General features: G+C 39.7%; 1 protein-coding gene across 2 annotated transcripts in view; it reads right to left on the bottom strand.

The window, feature by feature from the left end:
- The window catches only part of CPAMD8 (C3 and PZP like alpha-2-macroglobulin domain containing 8), a 55,604-nt gene that overhangs the window by 16,707 nt on the left and 17,516 nt on the right, over positions 1-21,381 (bottom strand). For both annotated transcript variants that reach the window (XM_062596016.1, XM_062596017.1), the window contains exons 20-36: positions 17,952-18,180; positions 17,183-17,336; positions 16,473-16,615; positions 15,925-15,976; positions 14,910-15,208; positions 14,234-14,459; positions 13,462-13,638; positions 10,313-10,394; positions 8,644-8,800; positions 8,128-8,202; positions 5,994-6,159; positions 5,351-5,437; positions 4,159-4,295; positions 3,639-3,794; positions 3,146-3,208; positions 2,525-2,763; positions 97-184 (exon numbers count right to left, since the gene is read on the bottom strand). In XM_062596016.1, coding sequence (XP_062452000.1) covers positions 97-184; positions 2,525-2,763; positions 3,146-3,208; positions 3,639-3,794; positions 4,159-4,295; positions 5,351-5,437; positions 5,994-6,159; positions 8,128-8,202; positions 8,644-8,800; positions 10,313-10,394; positions 13,462-13,638; positions 14,234-14,459; positions 14,910-15,208; positions 15,925-15,976; positions 16,473-16,615; positions 17,183-17,336; positions 17,952-18,180 — 2,530 coding nt within the window. The remainder of the gene's footprint in view (positions 1-96; positions 185-2,524; positions 2,764-3,145; positions 3,209-3,638; positions 3,795-4,158; positions 4,296-5,350; positions 5,438-5,993; positions 6,160-8,127; positions 8,203-8,643; positions 8,801-10,312; positions 10,395-13,461; positions 13,639-14,233; positions 14,460-14,909; positions 15,209-15,924; positions 15,977-16,472; positions 16,616-17,182; positions 17,337-17,951; positions 18,181-21,381) is intronic.

Here is a 21,381-nt window from a genome sequence, read left to right as displayed (position 1 = left end):
TTTACCTCCAACCGCTTCCCAAAGGGAATCCCTGCCAATTAGAAAGCTGGGCCCCAGCTGAAGATCTCGCCTTGCACTCTCATTGCAACTTCTTACCTGCTCTAGGCTCTCGATATCCGCACGAAACCCCGAGAACAAGGGCACCTCCAAGACAGCCATGTTAGAGGATCCGGAGTGCAGCCATCTTCCGATGAGAACAAAAAGAGAGAGAAAGGATGAAAATAAACTCACAACTCAAGATAACAAATGGTACATGAAACAGCTCAGGATGGAGCATAACAAACAGAAGTTTCAGAGAAAAAAAAATACAAAGGATCTATTCTTCTTTAAAGAATTTGTTGGAAGCCATAATCTATTTTGTTCCTCTTTTCTGCTTATATTCAACAAAAACTGAGCGCAGCTCACAGAGGAGAAAGAGATAGGAGACATCCAGGCAAGTAGAGGCAGAAAAGCAGAAGAAAATACGATGAAAATATGTGGAAAGAAAGCTTATTTGGGCCATTGCAGAAAAATTCAATTTCTTGCAGCATGGCAGAAGAGATGACACTGCAACTAGGAAGCTCCTCCTAATTTCCAAACAAGGTTATCTCTTCTCACAAAGAGTCAGCTCTCAACCATCCTTCCTTGGCAGCTTACCTGTTTGCTGATTAGATGTACCACAGACATGAAGACAATGAGCTTGGGCTTGGTTCAAGCACAGTATTGAGAAAACATGGCATATAGCTTCCAAGCTTGCCAGATCTGGACTGGATCCTGCTGGATGACTTGGAGAGCTCTGTAAGGAAGCCTCCAAAGCCAGGGCAGGTTTGTTTGCTGAAGCAATGCACAGAGCCAGCCTGGATCTAATGTTGCACCCAAGCTCAGAAGCCCACAGTGGCAGGGAATGCACTCTGGACAGATCCAGTTGGCTCTGGGTAAGCTAATTCAGGGCTAAGACTATCCCAGAGCCAGTAAGTGTGGCTGGTCTTGAGCTAACTCAATGCATTACACTTCGCCTGCATTTTCCCCCTATCTGTTGCATCACAGCACTCTTTCTCCCATACTGTATTCTTTCTTACTGCTCTTTAAAGGAAAATGCCCCAAGGACTCCACTGAGCGTGACAGCTCTCTAAAACAGTAATTACACTATGAACAATATCCCTTGCTCAAAATGTTTCCTTTGCAGTCCTTAGACCCACCCATCTATTCAAGCCGCCTGAATAAGATGTTGAAGGAGTTAAAACACATCATTACAGGAAGAAGCAGGGGGCAAGGGAAGATTTCATTTGTTTTTGCTTCATTTCCAAGCAATCAGTTTTCTTGGCCTGGGCTTCCTCTCAAATTTGTCTCTGCTCCAGCAATTCCCATGGCAGAAGTTTCAGAAATAACAACCGAAAGGTGGTGGTGATGCAGGGCAGCCTCCTTAGTTACAGGCCTCTTGAAGGGACTGACAAAACTTCATAAACCTGCCTCTCCAACACAAGCTGCAATGCTTGGGCAGGGAGAGAGGTGGCTGAGGAAGTGCTGTTGTGCTATGTACAGCTAGCCAGACCCTAGCAATCTTCTGGATGATGAGTTTGAGGAGCAGTAAGTTTTGAGTTGCTTTGTCACTGGCTGTTGTTGCTGAAGGGAGGAATTCAACTAGCCTGAAAAATGCCTGATCCAGGATTTCACAGGCTGGTGGCAATTGGAGACAATGCAGCTGCCAGCAATATGGTCATGTGAGCAAGGGACAAGTGTGTTGACAGAGATAACAAGATTTCATCTTGTGGCCTGGAGCCACTGCAGTTCACTGTATGGTTTTGCTTCCTCAGATAGGAAGGAGACGGAAACAGATAGGGGAACAAAAATTTTCCATTTCCATGAACTACATTCGAGCTGTTCACTTGACTTCTGCTGTTTAAATGATGCTGTAGCCCCAACACTTGCTATGCTCATCACAGAAAAGCAAAATAGTTATGGAATTCCAGAGAAGTGTCTTCTGTTAGACAGTGGGGTGTCATAAACCTTCTTTATTTACTCTAGTTGTGGGTTTCCTTCTCTCAAGCCAACTTTTCAATCATTTCCTTAAAAACCAAAGTATTTGTAACGACACCATCAGCTCCCGATAGCTACAGCAGGACTGCCATGCTAAGCAGAACATATGTAAGCGGATTGAACACAGGTCAGAATCTATTCTTGCTGTTTCTGTTTGTCTACAGACAAGCTATTTTCTCTTAATACCTTCAGTTTCCCAATCTGTAAAATGAGGACAAAACTGGTGATGTCTTTGCAAAGGGCTTTGAGAGCTAGGAATGAAACTTGTAGAGCTTTAGTATCATGCCAGGCATTTTAAAAAATTATTTTGTACATTTCTTTATATAAAATAAGGAGATAAGCAATCAACTTTGGAGAACTTGCTAATAAATATCTGCATATATTGTACTGTTACTGTAAAGTTAGATTCCAAATTGATACCATGGCAGCCAGCATCTTTTATTAGGTTTTGGTATCCAAAACTGAATGGAGTTCTGAGAAACAGGTGGGATGGGATGCAGCTTGTTACCTTGTGCACGTCTCCAATATGACTTTGTATTCTTGATGGTCCTGATCTGAAGCTGGGTCATCATCATCTACCAGTGCCCTCTCTCTGTGCAAGGCTTCAGAGCGATTTTCATCTGAAGAGACAGACCGCGGGAGATTTGGAGCCTGAAGATGCTGCTCTGACTTTGGTTCCTTCAGGTTAACCAGGAGCTGAAAAGCTGGTTTGGCAATAGGATCAGGCACATTGTAAGTGACATCAATCTGCAGCAGAAAAGAGAAAAATAAAATAAACCAAAACATACCAGAGATGTTTTTTGGTGCTCAATCTTTCATAGCATCTGCAAGTGTTCCTCATAGTCCAGCATGGACCCCAGATCACTTTAGAGAGAGGTAAAGGCAGGCACAAAGCTAATAAAGGCTTTACGGGATAGTTATATAAAATTGTATCAGATCAAATTCACCCTGATACTACCACAGTTACTTGTATGGATTAAAGCAACACCTCATTATATATATGATAATTACTTTGAGAGAAATTTAAAGCGCAACTCCTTCCTCATAGCAAGCTGGGATTAGAAAATAGCAAATAGACTGTGTCAGTTCGCCCACTCATGTACTTTCTCCAGCCCCAAGGCAACTTTACCTGCATCAGACAGCAGCCTTCACCTTTGGCACTCACAAACAGCCCCGTCGGAATACTGGGGATCTGGGGAGAATCCACAGTTAAGACACAGAAAAGACATGGCACTCAGAAAGGAAATGAATACCAATTTTAGCTTCATTGTGTGTGAAGGATCTTTCCAGCTATAAACAAGATGGTACAAGTGAAGCAAATATGGAACATTCTGCATTTAACGATGGTAGAAGCTAGCAATAGGGCAAAACATACATTGGGCATTGGTTATGGTGAAAAATGCCCTCAACTTTGAGTGTTGGCTGCCTCTTCCACATCAGAACATAGCCAAAAAGCCCTCAAAAGTAATTTCTCTCCCACTCCAATTCTACTCTCTGCTGATGATTCCAAGATCAGATTTAATCCATGCTTTTGCCATTACTGAATTTACTACTGTTACCATTTAGAACCCAGCTTAGACAGATCACTATGAATTTGGCTACACTAACACAAAGTCACCTACCACTGCAGTCTGGAGGACTTTTTTATTCATCTTGTTAAGCTCAAAAGTCTCCTGGTAGTCTAGATTAGTAGAAGCCAAGGAAATGGTAAGGTTGACTCCTCCAACATAAGACAGGATAGCATATTCAGCCAGAGCCTGCAGGGCTACGCATGTGTCCTAGGGATGAGAAGAAGGAGGATAAGAATAGTAAAGAACGCAGGAGTAAACTTACTAACAAGTACTGTGCTGTATAGTCATCAGCTTCTGATAGCATAAACATCCTTAGTAATTCATACAGCAAAAGAAATCTCAGGTTTTGTTCCCTTCTGCTGTCACCCTTCCAAAAGCATCTACAAGGGCAGATTCTAGGTTATCTTCAAACCATCAGTCCTGGTGGGAAGAAGAAAAGCTTCTCCTAAGACACAGCTTCTAGACTCCAGACTTTATCTAAAGTCTAATGCGGACTCAACATTAACCAATCAATTGTTTTCTACAGGCACTGCGTAGGCACTGAAGCTACCTTTTTCAGAGATGGCCCCACCTGAGTAGATGAGAACCCTCCAAGTGCGTTTCTCTGCTGTGAAAGCCATTTAACCACTGGGAGTGCAGAAGCCACATCTCCTAGGAGTGTGTACGTCAGAAGAGCATAAGATGTCATTTCTACTTCAGCAGAAACAACTGAAAGACAAGGGGAAAAAGGTGGGGGGAGGGGGGGGAGAGAAAGGGGGGAAAAAAGTTCAAACTACCAACTAGAGCTGAGAATCCGGGCAGGTCTAGAGATGATTCTTTGAATAGTCATTAACTGAAAAAAATGTTAGTCTGTAGAAGTAAACACAGGAAGAGAAAAAATGAAGTTAATAATTGTGTGCACCCAAGATGCATCAGCTTTCAAAACTATTTCTGCTTCCAACACAAGCTCGTATCTTCACACAACAGACAGCCTTCTTTCTGCTTGACTTTATCCTATACCTTATTTATTTCCCACTCCAATTCTACTCTCTGCTGCCAATACTGTATTCCTGTCCTAGAGATTTTCATGCAAAATCCAATTACCTCCTTCCTGAACATTTGTGCACTTGCATATGACTAGAAGGCACAATTGTTTTAAGTGACTTTACAGGTTATAGCCATAATAATAATAAATAATGCTATAACTTTAAAAAGTCTAGGCAAATAGTGCTGAACTACTAGTGACTATCAATAGAAGCTGGGCACGTAATTCCTAGGTCCACTTGGAAATCCAAGGTCAAACAGCTGTTACTGTAAAATTAAGCATATCTGAATTCCCTCAGTTTTCCATTTCAAGTGATTCCTGTCTGAAAGAATTGCACATGGTTAACACTCCTCTGTATTATTCAGTGTCTTTACAAAACTGGAGTGAGAAATGTTGATATAGCTGGGGCTGACAAGCCAGTCCTGCCTGGACCACACCTAGCTCTGTCTCTCATTTAGATTTACCAGCTCTTCCAATGTCAACTTACCTGCCTCCTATCAGCTCTTGTTTCTAGGTGGGCCTTCATCTGCACCCCACTCTGCCTACCATTTCTGGAATGCTTGGTAAAATAAACTTCCTTTGGGGACCAAAATTTTGTATCCCTCTCAACATGCTAACAAGTTGAAAAAAGTGAGAGAAACTTTAACGTGTATTATATAAACAATACACAAGAACGCATGCAGTCACTGGCCTGCTGTTGCAGCCCATTCCTTTATCTCTGTCTTTGCAATGCCAGTACCTGATTGAGAAAGACCATCGTTAAATCCCATGAAGGCATCTTCATCAGCGACCAGAGTTCCCGTCAAGCTCCAGTGTGTAAAGCCATCTAGAACAACAGGACAATGAAATACGTATGATACTACCACAGGCCTGCAGCTCAGCCTCTGCATAAGGGGAGAATCAAATTGCACTATTTTATTAACTCTAAGAACAGAGTCATGCCCTGAGTTGCACCGTCTCTCCTTTTAGGCCAGTATCCTCTGGGCAAGGGATGCAGACTCCTGCTGACTTTATGATTACAAAGATGCGACAAGCGAGGTAATTCCAGGATTTCGGATTAAAATACACAGGTATCTGACCTGTGTTACTAAGCAAACTCTGTCATACTGACAGGAAAGTCACTGCAAAGCCTCTAGTGCACTTGCATTTCTGCAGCATGAGCTACATCTGTAGAACTAAGGCACTCAGCCTTCTCTCCCCAGAATCAGGAAAACTGGCTGCCCTACACAGTTGAATTCTGTTGTGAGGAAATCCTCGACCCACAGGTGCTATCCTCTCCAGTAACTCAAACACACCATTCAAGCTGCAAGGGCTATTTACTTGTTCCTTTAAGATGGTGGCCAGTTGAGGGACATGTCAGATGGGCCCCAGGTGCACAGTACCTTGAGTAATAGCCATGCTGTTCATTTTCCGCAGTGTCACAGCAGCGGAGGGACTGTGCAGCAGCGTCAGGGCATACGCAGTCAAGGCGGTAGTGTAGGGATCCTCTGCCGAATATAAGTTGGACTGTAAGAAGTGTTTTGCTTTGGCAACAGCTGTTCTTTCTTCCTATATTCAGGGGAAAGAACCCAGACATATTACTAGCCTCTATATCTCAAGAGTTAGAATCACTATACTTCTCATGATTAAGAAAACCAGGAAAGAATTTTACTGAGTAGAATAAACCCAACTCTCCCCTTTCCCTAAGGCAGGCATGCATCAAGAATTTAAAAACAGGAAGCAACAGCATAGCAGGAATCACTTAGACTAATGGTGAGACACATTTCATCCTCCTAAAGCTGAAGAAGTTTCATGCCCCTGCAAGGCAGCAGAACAGAGCAGAAGTGAGCTCTGCGTGTTTGATTGTGTTCCTGACACTCTGGAGCGTCTAGCAGACGCCAGAGGATAATAAAGGCCAAGGTTCCCAGGGGTCTCTGCAGCCAACAAACATGTTTTATTAACTCCCTCGATGACCTCACCATGCAGGAACGTGGCTCTGATAATTTATAGAAACAATTTAATTGGACTTGATGTAATTTGGTTTCCTTTGATTTCCCTGTGGCACTAACCTTCCCCTTCCTCATTTCCTAGCTAAGATCATTAGTAACACTTGCAAATCTCCTCTAAGAAAACTTAGATCCACATAAACTGCACTTCCAGCAAATAAAAACTCTAGGGTTGTCTTGACTCACAGCAGTCCAGAGAGAGCATCACATCACTTCTGAGAGAGGCAAACTGCTGACAGGGAGGCAGCAAGTTCCTCCGTTATCACTTGAGGAACTGGTTTTTAATAAGGTTGAATGCCCTCTACTTCCACGAGAACTGGGGAGGACATGTGTGGGGAGTGTCTGCATGCAGTGGCAGCCCAGGCGCTCGCTCTCTCTGAGCTTTGCAGGGAGGTCACCAAAAGTGCCAAACTTATCAAAGGGTTTCTGAATAAATACTGCAGTTTGAACTGGCTGTTTCAAAGCCCCCATAAACTTACTGGTTCTTGCCCAAATGGGCTATCCTTTTTTCTGAACACACATCACCAAGACCTGCTCTACAACTAACTACACCTCCTGTTTTCATCTTCCAATTTTACCTATGCAGATCTACTTACCCATCACCGCTCTTTTCCCTAGCTGTTGACGAACAAATGGAGAACTGTATACATGGACTAATCAATCAATCCAGGAGATTTTCCTAACCATGGTTGGTGGGAATGTTCAACTATGAACTATGTTCAATTATTATCTCAGATTATTCACTCTATTGAATTCTCACACAGACAAAAGCGCAGAGGAAAGTAACACTGTCTTTACCCTAGGTTTTAGAAAGGAACCTCTAAAAAGCCAACTGTAACAAAACAGATCTTTCTTTTATCTGCTTCAAAAATTGTGCAGTGCAATTGCACATTCCCATGTAGCTATTTTTTTCCTGATCGTTGCTATTCTCTCTCGTTACAGAAAAGGCCAACATCTTTGTCCAGAGCCTCTAGTCCAGCACATCATAAGAGTATGGCTCTCCAAAGACATTGTAATCTAATAGCAGTAGCAGTTTGGCCACTGTAGCAAAGGCAAGACTGCAAAAGTTTTCTGGATCCCGCTTAAGTATTCATGTGGTTGAAACTTACGCTGTCCCAGTTAAACTATCAGCACTAAGCTAGCTAGTTAAAATTACGTTGAGTATATCAAGGCAAGCAACCTTTATCTGCATAGGCTGCAATTACACCTTGAAATTACAAGAGAGAAACAATGTTATTTGCAGTCCGGGCAGGGGGCAGTCAGGAATTGTAGGGAAGAGTTTTGCTCCTGTAGAATAAACTTTGAGCTGACAGTTGGAGGATGGAGGAACCACCCTGAACAACTTCAGAATAGATTCTTTACTCTGAAGTGTCACAAGGCTTTAAAACAGCCAGTGACCCAGGTGCTACCACTCTAATGAACACAGAGCCTCTGAAAGCAAACAGTAGTAAAATCAAGTTTAAAAAAAAAGAAAAGGAGAATTTTGAGAACTTGTAGAATGCAAGAGCTATTTTAACAAGGTTTCTGTTACCTCAGAAGTTATGCCCGTTTCCAAAAGAGCTGCAACCACATAAGCTGTCAGGGATATCTTACCATGGATTCCACCCTGGAGGGCAACAAACAAAACCACTATATGAAAACTGGAGAACAGGGCACTAGATAAGAAGATTCTTGAAGCAAAGCAAGGAATACATTGCAACCAAAGTAGAAGCTGTGGCACCATAGTGTTGCTTCTCCCTTGCACATAAGGGATATGAAATTTAGAAACCCAGTTCCTCATTGTAGCTTCCTTCCCTGGTAACAGCCTGAGAACATACTCAAAGTCCATGTCTTCGATACTCTGAGGCATGACTGAAGTGCTCTGAAAGACTTGACTTTTTGCTTTCTGTTCTCATTGGGCAGCATACAGATATGCTCTGATACACGGTTTTACTGAAATTTTCCTAATTAGTTTTTCCTATATTATCCCAGCCTCTCAAACACAATATTCATTTTGGCTTTAAGGAAACTACATCACTTCCTACTTTTAAGTCTGTATAGTTTTTACCTGAATGTCCTTATTTAGTATCCTGCCCATAGCTGGAAAAGAACCATCTTCTTTCTGATGCTGGATGATCCAGTCTTTTGCAGCTGTTAGTTCTTTTGGGTCAATGAAAATAAATCCACGAGACTGTGCAAAGGACTTGAGGACAAAAGCTGTTAGCCTAAAAAAAAAAAAAAAGCTATCAGCATTTTTGAGAAAACAAATTAAGGATAACATATCAGTCAAGGGAAAACAATGTTTTTAGAAAGCACAAATTTTAAAAATCTTCTAGGGCGAAGCCCTAAATACCTTTCAAAAATATTGAACGGTACCTAAAGTCACTGAAACACTGTTCAATCTTCTGGATAAGAGCAGAATTAAGGGGCAGTAAACTAAATCGAAATTTATAACCAAAAGAGATATTTGTCTTAGTTATGACACATTCCAAAATTCAGTTCTCTTTTATAGGTGCCCAGCTGCTGCTCAACTTAAAGTTTTTAAATTAACAGCCAATATGCTTATAAATATGGAGGTATTTGTAAAGAAGAGAGAGAAGTAAATTTTCAGATTTCATTACTCTCGTCTAATACATACATATATATATGTAAAGAAATCCAGACCCACTGCTAATGTCTGAGGCTGTATTAGACTTTATACAGAATTAGGACTTAAGAAAGCAACAGAAGTGTTTTTGGAATTCTAAACCTCTGACATGCAACAAGTGTGAACTCTGGCCAGCTTTGGGAGACTGAATCATTCATTTTACAAGGCCCTGAGGAATGGGAGGGTAGGAGGCATGCTGCCTGGCAGGGGATTTTTAAAGTGTTAAGTAATTCTGTGTCACCATATTTTATATCTAGGGATTGGGAGATGCCAGATCTGAGATAAAGGTTTACTGTCTTAAAAAGAGGCACTATCGTAGAAGAGGTACTTTCCCTCAGATGAGTTCATGAAGAAAATTATTCTAAAGGAAAATACAGAGCAGATGAAGAAGTCAATGACAGCTTAAGCAAACAAAAGACAAGAATCTACTAGGTCTGAGACACTATAGTCAACTACCACACTAATGTGATGTAATAGGCAACCTTAAAAGTTGTGATTTCTCGAAGAGGACATTAGTGAGATGAGCTGATCTCTCAATTCCTTAATTTCTCCTTCTCAAACTGTTTTACTCTGAAAGATCCTGCACTTCAGATTCCCAGGGCATAAACCCATACCATTCCATTTCATCTGTGAGGGGATATAAGGCATTTGGGAGAAATGCTTCTCCTACGCTAGCAGGACAAGCCTCTGCCATATCTAGAGGCACCATGCTTCTCGACAGACGTGCAGGTGAAGTTCCACTCTCTAGTGGAATTGTTTTAAGTGTCCCATACATCGTTACTGAAATTCCAGTGGACCAAGTATACCCTATACCACAACTGCTGTGCCTAACACCCAGACACGTTAGTAGAAGTGACCATCTCAACTGCCCCGAGTCGGGAAACAACTATTATACACCTATTAGCTCAGTATAAAATGCTCAGCAGCATTGGAATAGTAGGCCTATAGTCATTGAGGATTATTTCTGTTCTCCGGTGTGTGCCATACCATGACAAAGCCTGGAAAATTACTCTTCTTTCCCTGCCCATTGTGTATTTTTGCCATTTAGCAAACACTGAATTTTCTAACTCTGTTTTAAATAGCAACTCACCACATACTCCCTGAGGAATCCCTCTCGCCAAAAGCGCTGTATGAACCATCTTGTCTCTTGTAGGTCAGCTGGCGCTGGTAGCCTGGAAGTCACAAAAGAATTGGGGGAGTCCAAACTCCTCACAGAGGAAAATAAGCATTTAAAGTGAATGAAGACTCAGAACATCTGGCACTAGTGCAAGGGATTCTGCTGCCCGAGGCAACCTCCTATTTTGCTGTGTGTGATACAGCCAACTCTGTGTACGTATGCTAGAGCTTATTCAGAAATCCTTTCAGGCTAACATCTGTAAGTCTACATATACCTCCTGAATACAAATGAAAGAAACATTATTTGTCCAGCTGTTAGCCTCTTACTGAGCAGCACATCTATCCAAAAAATGATTAGAAAGTTAAGATCCTGAAACATTCTGTATTAAAGATCAACTCCTGCATTTAGGCCGCTAAAATCTTTTAAAATTTGATAGCCCTCAGTAAGGTGCAATATTAAAAGAAAGATTTTTACTTAAATGTACAGCCTTCTACTTCTATTTACTGAAAGCACTGTGCAGCCAAGGAGCTATTTCCCTGAGTGCTATCACAGGACTCAGATTTTCCTCCAAAACTACTACTTGGGAGAACTTAATATAATATAACAGCTGACTGTTTAGTGACAAAATCCCAAAGGAAGGGGAAGACATAACAACTCTCACTTAACAGAGAAAGATATTGGCAAAAAATCACGCTGTCTTCTCGTGTTCTTACTTATTTAGGAGCCCTTAGCATATACACATATACCTTGTCAGTCGTATCTTCCTTCAACTACTTCTGAGATGTGATGGATGATGTGTGATCTTAATGTATGTGAACACTTCCTAGACACTGGCTCTGGCTTACATAAGGCCTGTTTTAGATAACAATAATTAAGTTGAAGAACTCTTTACCTGAACGTCTTCTGAGACTGAAAATAGAGATAGTCAAAATGCTATTCCTATCAGGAGGACAATTTGCTTCTCAAACCTTATAATCACAAACTGCATATGCTAACAAAGCAGGCCAAGTCTCTATATTGAAGAATACCCAGTACACATTTTGATAAAACTGTTAAAAGCCCCTTGGAATCAAAACTGTTAAAATGAACATTTCTTGCACGGAGATGTGTCAAACACGCAAGGGGCTTTGGATCAGAGACACATTTAGTGCCTGATTAATCCTCTGACCCATAAATAGACATTTTAATTCCACACTGCATGACATTTTTATGGGAATGAATTACTTTTCATTTCCAGAGACCAAGTTTCTTTGTTGACCTCTCTAGATACAGGCAGCTCCATGATCTCCGAGGAACTTTCTCCTGTTGCTCTCTAGCCTTTCAGTGCTTATAGGGAATGCAGTGAACACAGGTGGAACGGTCTGAGGAGTGGGCAAAGACACCCGAAACTGCTCCCATGGTAAACAAAAAAATTAAAAAAAAAAAAGAAATAAAAGTCTGACTGGGGATTGTGGGATATATACATGTGACAGAAAGCACAAGCAATGGTATTCTTCTTCTCAAACAAGAACAGTTGTATTAAATTAGCCTGCTTTTTTTCCTACACAGGCCTCTGATACAATTTACTACTGAAGCAGAGCTGTTCATCCTTTAATTGTTCCTAAATATTCCCTTGCAGCATGTTAGATGGGCAAGTAGGTAGTGGACATTAGTTCACAGTTCAGAGTCTTACAGTTCTCCCTGTTCTTTTATTCTAATGTTCATTTAGGGTTGACGATTCTCCCCTGCTCTTACTCTTTGTTTGCCAGTGTTATCGTGCCACTGGCTTCTGTCCTGCTTGCTCTTCTGAAATTTTGTCCTTCTCTTTTCTAGGCGCCCCTCTAGATGCTTAGGCTCACCGCAAAGGTTTACCTTTCTAATTTTCACCTGTTCACCTATTTAGAACTGCATTATGGGAACGCAGAAAAATTACTGACCAGCTCAGCTCAAGCCACTTCTGAAGATTAGGGAAAACGTAGGAATTGTTGAGCATCAGCATATTCTGTGATGAATGGCTAAGCGATGAAATAAAGTTTTCTGGTTTGGTAAGTCACAAAAACCTTCCAGACTGAACGAACAGACTTTTTCAACTGAAGCTTATACTTGGCAGGGCTCCAATAAACTCAGAGACTTAAAACTCTTGAGGATTTCTTCTTTAAGGGTTAATGAACAGGCAAAGTTTGGAATCAAAATTCTGGAAGGTTTGCAGATTCATAAAAAGAAACAAAACCAAATAATACTGAAAAGGAAAAACTAACCCAGACTATTAGAAAACTCCCTTTTTCTCAGTGCTATCAGCAAGCACAGCAAATTACAAGTGAAATGACTGCAGCTAGGCAAAGGAAGCAGCACTGGGCTTTTGCTGCTGAATGCAAGGAATATATTACGTTTTATATTTACACTTTCAGAGGAGAACCACCTAACCCTGTCACCTCTGATTTCATGACATGACTATTTTCTGACTCACATACAAGACAGCCATGTCCCTCTGGGTCATTCTTGTTTTTACTAATGATTGCTGAATTCTTACTTGTCCTGAGAATTGCATTTAATTATAAACTATTTTGTGTATGACTCTTCCCAACTGAATGTTAAGAAAAACAGTGCATAAAAAGTTAGATTGTTTTGAGCTGTTCAGAGAGATAGGACAAGGCACTGAAAGGTCGGGGGGAAGCTGTCTTTATATGGCTCTTGGATAACAACTTTGGATACTAACTTTTAATTCTGCATATACTGTTCCTGAGAACATACTGATAAACTGGAGAAAGTTCAGAGAAGAGTAATGTGAACAATTCAAGGACTGAAAAGACAATTTAGGAACACAGATAAAAGAACTAAACACATAGATCTTGACTAAATTTAATTTTACATAACTCTGAAATTTGTAAACACAGAGAAACAAGCTACTTAAGAGAGCAATAAATCAATAACTATGTAAAATAGGAGTTATTAAATGGAAACAGGCTACACTTCAAGGGAAAACATCTCGCATTCAAAATCTGTTAACCTGTGAGATTACACTAAAGAAATGATGAATCCTTATCACTTGGAATCCTCTTGATTAGAAAGAATAACACTAATAAAACTCTCTTCTAACTCACAAGCCTTTTCTCTTTCTATAAACTATATGTTTAATGAGATACCTTGAACAAGATAATCGGTAGCTTCACTCTCCACCTCATGGCTGAGTTGCTTAGTTTTCTGCAAATATTTCAGGACAAAAACATTGGGAGCAAAATGGATCATGTTCTGCTCTCCGCATCCAAATGGTAATCGCAAAAGATTGTCCAAGTTGTTTAGTGTCGGACCCATCACATCTCCTGTTTGAAAAAGGAGGTGATATGCTCAGTATCAAGGAATTTTGCTTTACCTCTTTTTGATGTCTTATGATTAAAACCCACTTGACTAAACTAGTTTCTATTAGCTACACATATTCAGCTTAAATAAACTGTAGCAGAATATTGGAAATCCTTCAAATTTTCAGTCTTAGCCCTTCAAGTTCTTGCTGGAATAAAGAAGAAATTTAACATTTCAGATTTTGATTATCTGTGAGTATTCAGTTTAGACTACCAGCTCAGGAGGCAGTTAGTACAATTTATGATTATGATGATCATGAAATGTATACTACAAATGCTACGAAATGCTGCCTCTCAACAGACAGGGCCTCTAAAGACGCCTCAGATGGTGTCAACTTTAAGTCACTATCAACTCAGATGGAGTTCAAACAAGTGACTGTAACAAAAAAAAAAAAAAAATTCCCTGTCCTAGAATTAAGTGGTATGTACCTTTGTAACTGCCTATGACTACTTTATCTGGTCCATATTATTCAAATACTGGTCAGAAGCAAATAACAGCTGGAAGTATCTCCACATATTTAATAACTAATACCTACTGATACCTCCTCATAATTGATACCTATTATTGAAGCTGTAGCTCTTTCTGATCCTGGAATTATGTTGTGGGGAACTCCAAGAGTAAATGCTTCATTGTGATTTTCATCAGTCTCTTCTTTTCTCCAAATTTTAAACTCTCCCATTGACCCCCAGCCTGTGGAAAAGCCAATGTACTTCACCTCAAGCTGTTTGGGGACTGTCCACTCCACAATAATAGATTCATTTAGCACCCGAGTACCATGGCCAACCTGAAAGGAACAAAGAAAACCCATGCAGTTCCAAGAACCCATGCATGTGAAATCAGCCTGCCACGTGCCCTTGGACCCAGTAACCTATGTCTGCACCACACATCTAAGAGAATATTATATATCAACAGATCCCTTTCTTTTTCCCACCCCCAAAACAGTCTAGGCAAATTTAATGAGATAACTCCGGAATGTGTGCCACCGGCCCGGCCTCCCATGCCTTCAGCGTATCTAGCTTTAAGAACTTTGTTTTTTAATGGCTCAAGTGTATAATATGAGAAGCAAACAAGTGTTCTGATAAAAACAGCCTGATCAAGATTTAATATAGAAAAGCAATAGGAATTAAGCTTTCTCCTTCTACAACACACCTACTAAAAATCTGCCTTTTGTGTTCTCCAGCTCTAGTTAAGAAAGCAAGAGGCTTCCAGACTGTTACATAGCTATATTCACTACCTGGATAATTCCATTTTTCCAGCTGATCCAGAAGCTGCGGAATTCATCCCAGGAGAGGATACCAGCTGTGTCCGTGCTGACCACTGGCTCACCCATTTTGCTGGTGGAAATCCATGTTTTAGTATTTTGATGTCCACCAATAACAATCTCAGTCATCTCTGCCATGTCATATGGACCAGAGGACAAGGCCAGGTGAGCATCATTGTGTGCTTTCACAGCAATGTCAAAGTGTGTCATCTGGGCAGGTTTCTGCATGTATTGGTACTCATATTTGTTAGGCGTAGAAATGTGAATTTTCTCTAGTCAGAAAAATAATGGAATGTTGTAAGAATTAGAACTCACATACTTAAAAAATAACCCACAGCTAACTGCTAAAATTTAAACAGATGGCCCTTTCCTCTTCTTAAATACACATTCTTCTTTCCAGCTTCTTTAAATCAAACTATAAAAATATATGGAGATGTTTCTTCCTATTTCTGCTTACACCCTCCTCAATATAGAAGATACTTCAGTTCAATATCACTGAGTTAGATTTCCTGTGAAGTCTGTATATGATTTTTCAGTTCAAATTTAGTGGTCAAAAGCATCTCTGTTTAGCTTAGTGGAGCCAAGTTTGAGCTATCCAAATCTCAGGCAGAAAGGACATACTGATTCCAGAACTGAATTTTAAAACATCAACTAAAAATATAGTACAGCCACAGTTACTGTCCACAGTGCTGAATACTTAAACTGTTTCATAAAGTAAAGGAATTTAATTGCCATTTCCAGAAATCACTTGGGCAGTTAGACCAAATTCATAATTAGCCAACCAGGTAAGAAAGACTCTTTATTCAAAAGTTCCTTCTACACACCGTAACTCATCAATCACAAACAGGATAAAAAGTTTATTCATTTTTCCACTGAATAGACGAAAACAAAGAGGGTTTTTTTTCCCCCCATGGGATAAAGCCACATGTTTCTATTTATAACCAAATCAAACAAACTTAATATTATCTCATTCAAATTATGAACTTACCATTTGGGCAGAAGAACACACTATAAGTGTATTCTCTTGACAGTCCCTCTGGCTATATGAAGACAGAAATCCATATGTAAAAATACAGTAGATTAGTTATGACAGCTATTCAATTTCACTTAGAAAATACATAAGTAAAATTCTGCTGCAGTACAGTGCTTCAAGTCCTTTATAGAAAAGAGATTATACTGTATTCTGTTAGCTAGAGATAATGATAATTATTACTAAAAAACCCTCCAAAAACAACAAAAAACCCCATACACCACCCTCGCATCATATCACATTTCTTAGGCCGACAGAGCAAACATACCCTGTACATTTCTATCCCTTCTTCTTCTAAGCAGTATAGAAGATTCACCAACAGAACTAAATGGCCCCTTCAGTGTATGTAACACAAAAATTGATTATTTGCAATCACATAAACATACCATGAACCAAAGATCATTATAATCCTATTAAGGTTTGATTCACTACCAAAGAATTTTCATGAGTTGCCCATGCATATATCATTTTTTCCTCTGAGTTATTACAAAGTCATATTTTCTTACCTCAATAATAACACTACTGCGAACATAATCCACTCCAATTGGGGTCCTTTTATCCATATAATTGTCCTCTGGGTGCTTGCTGTTCTTTGGGGTCTGTATTCCATCCTGACAGCAATTAGTTCCACCATAAGCAAAAGCTTTTGCTAAGAAACAGAAAAGAAGCAAAGAAGAAGCAGGGATTAAGATATGAAGATCTTCAGGAGTTCAAAGCACTGATCTAAACTAAATAGATACAGCTGATAAACAACACATTAAGTGTTTTGTAACTAGAGCTTTGCTGTATTCCATAAGTATTCAGTCAGAGGACAACAGAAAAACTTTTTGCTAATTTCCAGTGTTACGTGAATTTTACTACCTATAATTATTTGCCTGAAGAGATCTAAATAATTTGCTATTGTTCTTTTTACTTTAAAACTCCAACTCTTCAGGTAGATGTAACATGTCCAAACCATACATGCCAACATATCACACAGTAGGAATACTGAAGACAGAGGAATCTCCTGAAGTTTGGTCATATGAACTCTTCAGTGCATTCTAGTTAAATACATTTGTAAGAAATAAATAGGTTTGAAAGCTAAGTTGGCAGCAAGTACAGTAAATGATTCCATTTTAGGGTACTGAAGAGGTAAGAATTTTCTTCTGCAAAGGGAATAAAGAGAAACACTTGTAAAATTCCTTCAAGCAGGAAGATATTTTTATTTCTGTACTACCAGTGATGTTGCTCAGTCCAAGCTCATTGAAGGACAAAACGATAGAGGTGGGTTTAGCTTCCCCAGGGGCAACACATTTCTTTCTTGTCAGATGATGTTTCCCAGGATGCCCAACAAACTTTATGCTTTTTGGAACAGAAATCTTCACATGAACCTGTGAAAATTTTTGAATGCCATTTACTGCAAGTTTCATCTGCAAAAATGACAGATATTAGTAAAAGATCGAAAAAAATCAAAAAATAATGCTTAATAAAACCACAGTATGCACAGATTAACAATTCTTCAAAACTTCTAGTAATATTTAACTGTCAGGATTACTTTCAGCTCAATAATTTTAGAAGTTCAGAATGATACTAGCTGGAGAGGTAATGCATTTGAGAAAAAAATCACCTATAGAGAAAGTACGTCTTGAAAAAAACGTTTTTTCAAAATAAACTATTTCAAGAGGCTTTCTAATTAAGAAGCAAATTCTTCTTTGTTGTTCAGTTAGAGTTTTCTAACTATCTTCATCAAATTTTTCAGTATTTGGATTTCTGAAGTGTTGCAAGGCACTTCAGATCATTACAGTTGTTTCAAGCTAAATGTAAATAAAGCAATAACTTATTAGTATTGCAAAGGAGTATTTTTATCTTGTTCAAAGTTTTTATGTTGAGCTTACCACTGTTATCACTATTTCTTATCCGGTGCAACTTGTAGAACACTTAAGAAATTTTCTTTCATGATGAAACATAATTTAGTAACATTGCAACAGAAATAAAGGGGCTGTTACCTCTACACAGACAGCCAAGTAATTGTAGACAGTCAATGGGATTTTGGTCTGCTCCCCCCGGATGACATGGTATGGCAAGGTGAAATCAATGAAGAAAGGTTTAAATGTCTTCAGTTCTGTTTGACTGGCAATGCCCAACCCCTTCTCTTTGGACAGTCCCACAGCTTCTGTTATCCACGTAGTGATCGAGTCTGGCACCTCCATACGCAGTTGTGCTTCTCCTGATAGACTGTCAAAGAGAATAAGGAATAACTTGGAGTGGTCAGATTAATGAAAGGTCTTTGAAGGAAGCCGAAGCACATAGAGCCAAACAACTTGGGAATTCTCTGCAAATACAAACTCATGACACAGTATCACCTGTGACTCAAGAATATCAGTGTCTGCTTTGAACATCAGATTATAAATACGCTCAACATTTTCTTTCTAAGTAACAACTTGAGACCTGTGCATGACTCGAGGCTTGCATATCTGCAACGACCAGGACAGCAAGTAGCTGCTACTGCAGAACACAGAATCTAACATAGCAATCCTTACTAGATTAAAAGCTTTACAGGGATCCTAGCTATAGGGTCGCTTTTCTAAGAGGCAAATGTCTATACTAAGTGAAAAAAGAGAAAGATTCCTAGACTGAAGTCCTAGATAAGAACAGCTAGTCCTAGATAAAAACAGTTAAGCAATAGTTTATTCAACAGCTAGTGAAATAAAAGCAATCTTTGTTGGAATCTATCATCCTTGTTGTGTTCACTGCCACATTACAGACTGTGCTTGAACATCAAGGCAAGTGAGAAATTTTCCAGCTACCAAGTTCAGCAACTGCTTGTTCAGGGGGGCATATTTTGATTCAGAAACATTGCTTGGTTGATTTTTGGTATGTCTGACTCATAGAAAATTTCCCCAACAATCATTTTTTCCCACAGTGAGGACTGTGACTAAATACTATAAAACAAATTTTTATTTTGGGTATTTAGCTTTGCTGTGCATACCACAACAGGATATCATAAACCTGGTATCTTTTTCCATGTTTTATAATAATATAAATTCAGTTCTGTTCTGCAGCCTTTGCTATTTGCCTCCTGCAAAGCAGCTTTGGCTTGCCTGAAACAGAAAACATTTCCTCTAAAGCAAGAACAAAAGCTATTTCATGGCTCAACTGGCAGGATGATTGGTGCAGTTATGAGTACACCCTAAGGTTGTTTTCTCTCAAGTTCTTATTTATTCCCCAGAGCTTGATACACATGCTGCTAACTCCATAATCTTTTGAGAGCAACATGCATCTTAGCTGGCATGGAAGATGAGAAAGTGAGATCTTAAGAGCAAGCTCTGTGGGCCTACAGCATAACATGCCTTTCAATGCTGCAATACCTACCAATTCGTATCCAGAGCGAAATGAAGAACACGTCACCATGCTTTTCAATGCTGAAGGCTATTTAAGTTTTAGGACTCCAGTGAAGTACCTTTATTTGCACCATCTAAATCAAATCTTTGCATAATTTTCAACAAGCCTAGGCCAATATAACTGCTAATAAAATAGCAGGTCTCCATACTGATATTACAATAGGAAAAGATTAAAACAAGTAGTTTGATAAAACCTAGAGCTCACTATGCCTTCAGAAAGGTATGCTAGCTTCAGTCAGGATCAGTCCAAGCAGCCTGTCCAAAGAAGATACTTCCTCAGCTCAGGTTACAGAGTGGAAAGCCTGGGAAACAGCTTGATACAGTCAAGCCACATGTATTTTAACTTCTTGTAAGCACACATATTTCTTAATGCTTAGGTCTTTATCCTAACTGTAGTTAGTTAGCTGGTACCTGCAATATAAGCTTCGACCCTGAAGAGAAAAGCGGAAGGGTGTCCCAGCCCCAGAACTGGCTGCATTCCAGTCTGTTTAATCGGACAATTTGTTGCAGCTGATGTTCTTTCCACTGGGATTTCAGCCCATAACCAACATTATTTTCACACATGAGGGCACTTACTCTTCTGGGCGGGGGGCCAAAGTACACACACATTTCCAGCCATTAGACCCTCTAGCCAGGCTCTAGGAATTTTTAGAATTGGTTTGGGAAGTTGACATTAGGTTTTTGTTTCTTTTTGAGGATTGTATATTGTAATTATAAATGGTAGAAGAAAAAAAGATTCTTCCTGTTCAAGAGAGTGGAAATCAAGCAATGCTCAGCTCAGTTATTTATAGTGAAATGAAGTGGAGAAAATGCAATCTGCAACTTTTTATTCCACACTCTCCCACTTTTAATTAACTGCCCCAGCTTGCTGAGGCCTGAACAGGCACTTCTGAAATTCTTTGTGTATTTCTACAAAGCATATTTCATGCTCAATTGAACAGATTTGAATACACTTACTGCAAATTCCTGTCAAATTTAATTTATAATCATTTACTGAGAGTAAAGTTTACTTGTAAACTTGGAGATGCCTGTAATAGTCTCAAATGGCACATCTCGGATAAAGTATTTATGGGAGAGATTAGTTATCTGTTTACTCATTTTGTAGTTCCAGTTGTACCAGGTACAGGCTGTGATTTACTGGGCAGTATACTAAGATTTGAGGGAGATGCATCTTGCATCAGATGAAGGAGAAAGGAAAGGCTCTGTACAACTCAAAAAGCAATCAATGTAGAATACTCACTAGCGCAAGGCTAGGTTATACCAGCATTTACTGAGGTAGCCATTCTGCCTTCATCTCCTCACGTGTATTGCTCTGGGATCATTTCTACACTACAGCATAAGCAATCTGTGCTAGAACACAGAGCTGAGAAGACAGAAGATGCCAGCAACTGCTGAAACTGGCATTTCTAGACTATCCTATGGCCCAAATGCAACTCCAGACCAGACTAACACCCTGTTGCAAAAGGAAAGCGGCACCCCTGCAGAGCTGGTGCTATCACTTGATTGTGAACTCTAGCAAGATTTCCCATCCCTCTTTACTTTCCTAAGTATATGGTACATATAATTCTGGCCCATACGAAGATTCTAGTGTACAGCTGGAAGCAAAGTCTCATTGTATATCCTACAGTCCCTTCTAATTAAGTCTATGGAGGCAGTACTCCAGCACAGCTGATCACTGCAAAGCTGTATCTCCACTTGCTTTTCAATAACTTATCAGTATGCTCTTACCCTAAGGGGGTAAAACCTAGAAATTCACTTCTGTGTTGAATCTAATTCCTTGTTCCTTTTCTTCCTTTAAGATACTCCTCTGCTTATGACACCATGGTGAACTACACTTGGACTGCAAGGCAGTCAGTCAAGACTGGTAGTTACAACTTGAAGTAAGAGAATATACTTCAAAAGTAGAAGTATTATAAAGAAAGAATCTTGCTTAGAGCAGTAACGAAGAAAAGCTACATAAAAATCAGAGGATGCCAGTGCAGCTCCTAAATGGTTTTAAAGAGCTTTGTTTTCTGCAGCTGAAGAGGATACAACA

This window comes from Rhea pennata, chromosome 27 (genome assembly GCF_028389875.1).
Source record: "Rhea pennata isolate bPtePen1 chromosome 27, bPtePen1.pri, whole genome shotgun sequence".
NCBI lineage: Eukaryota > Metazoa > Chordata > Aves > Rheiformes > Rheidae > Rhea > Rhea pennata.
Note: the sequence above shows the minus strand (reverse complement) of the source record. Positions and strands in the feature narration are given on the sequence as shown.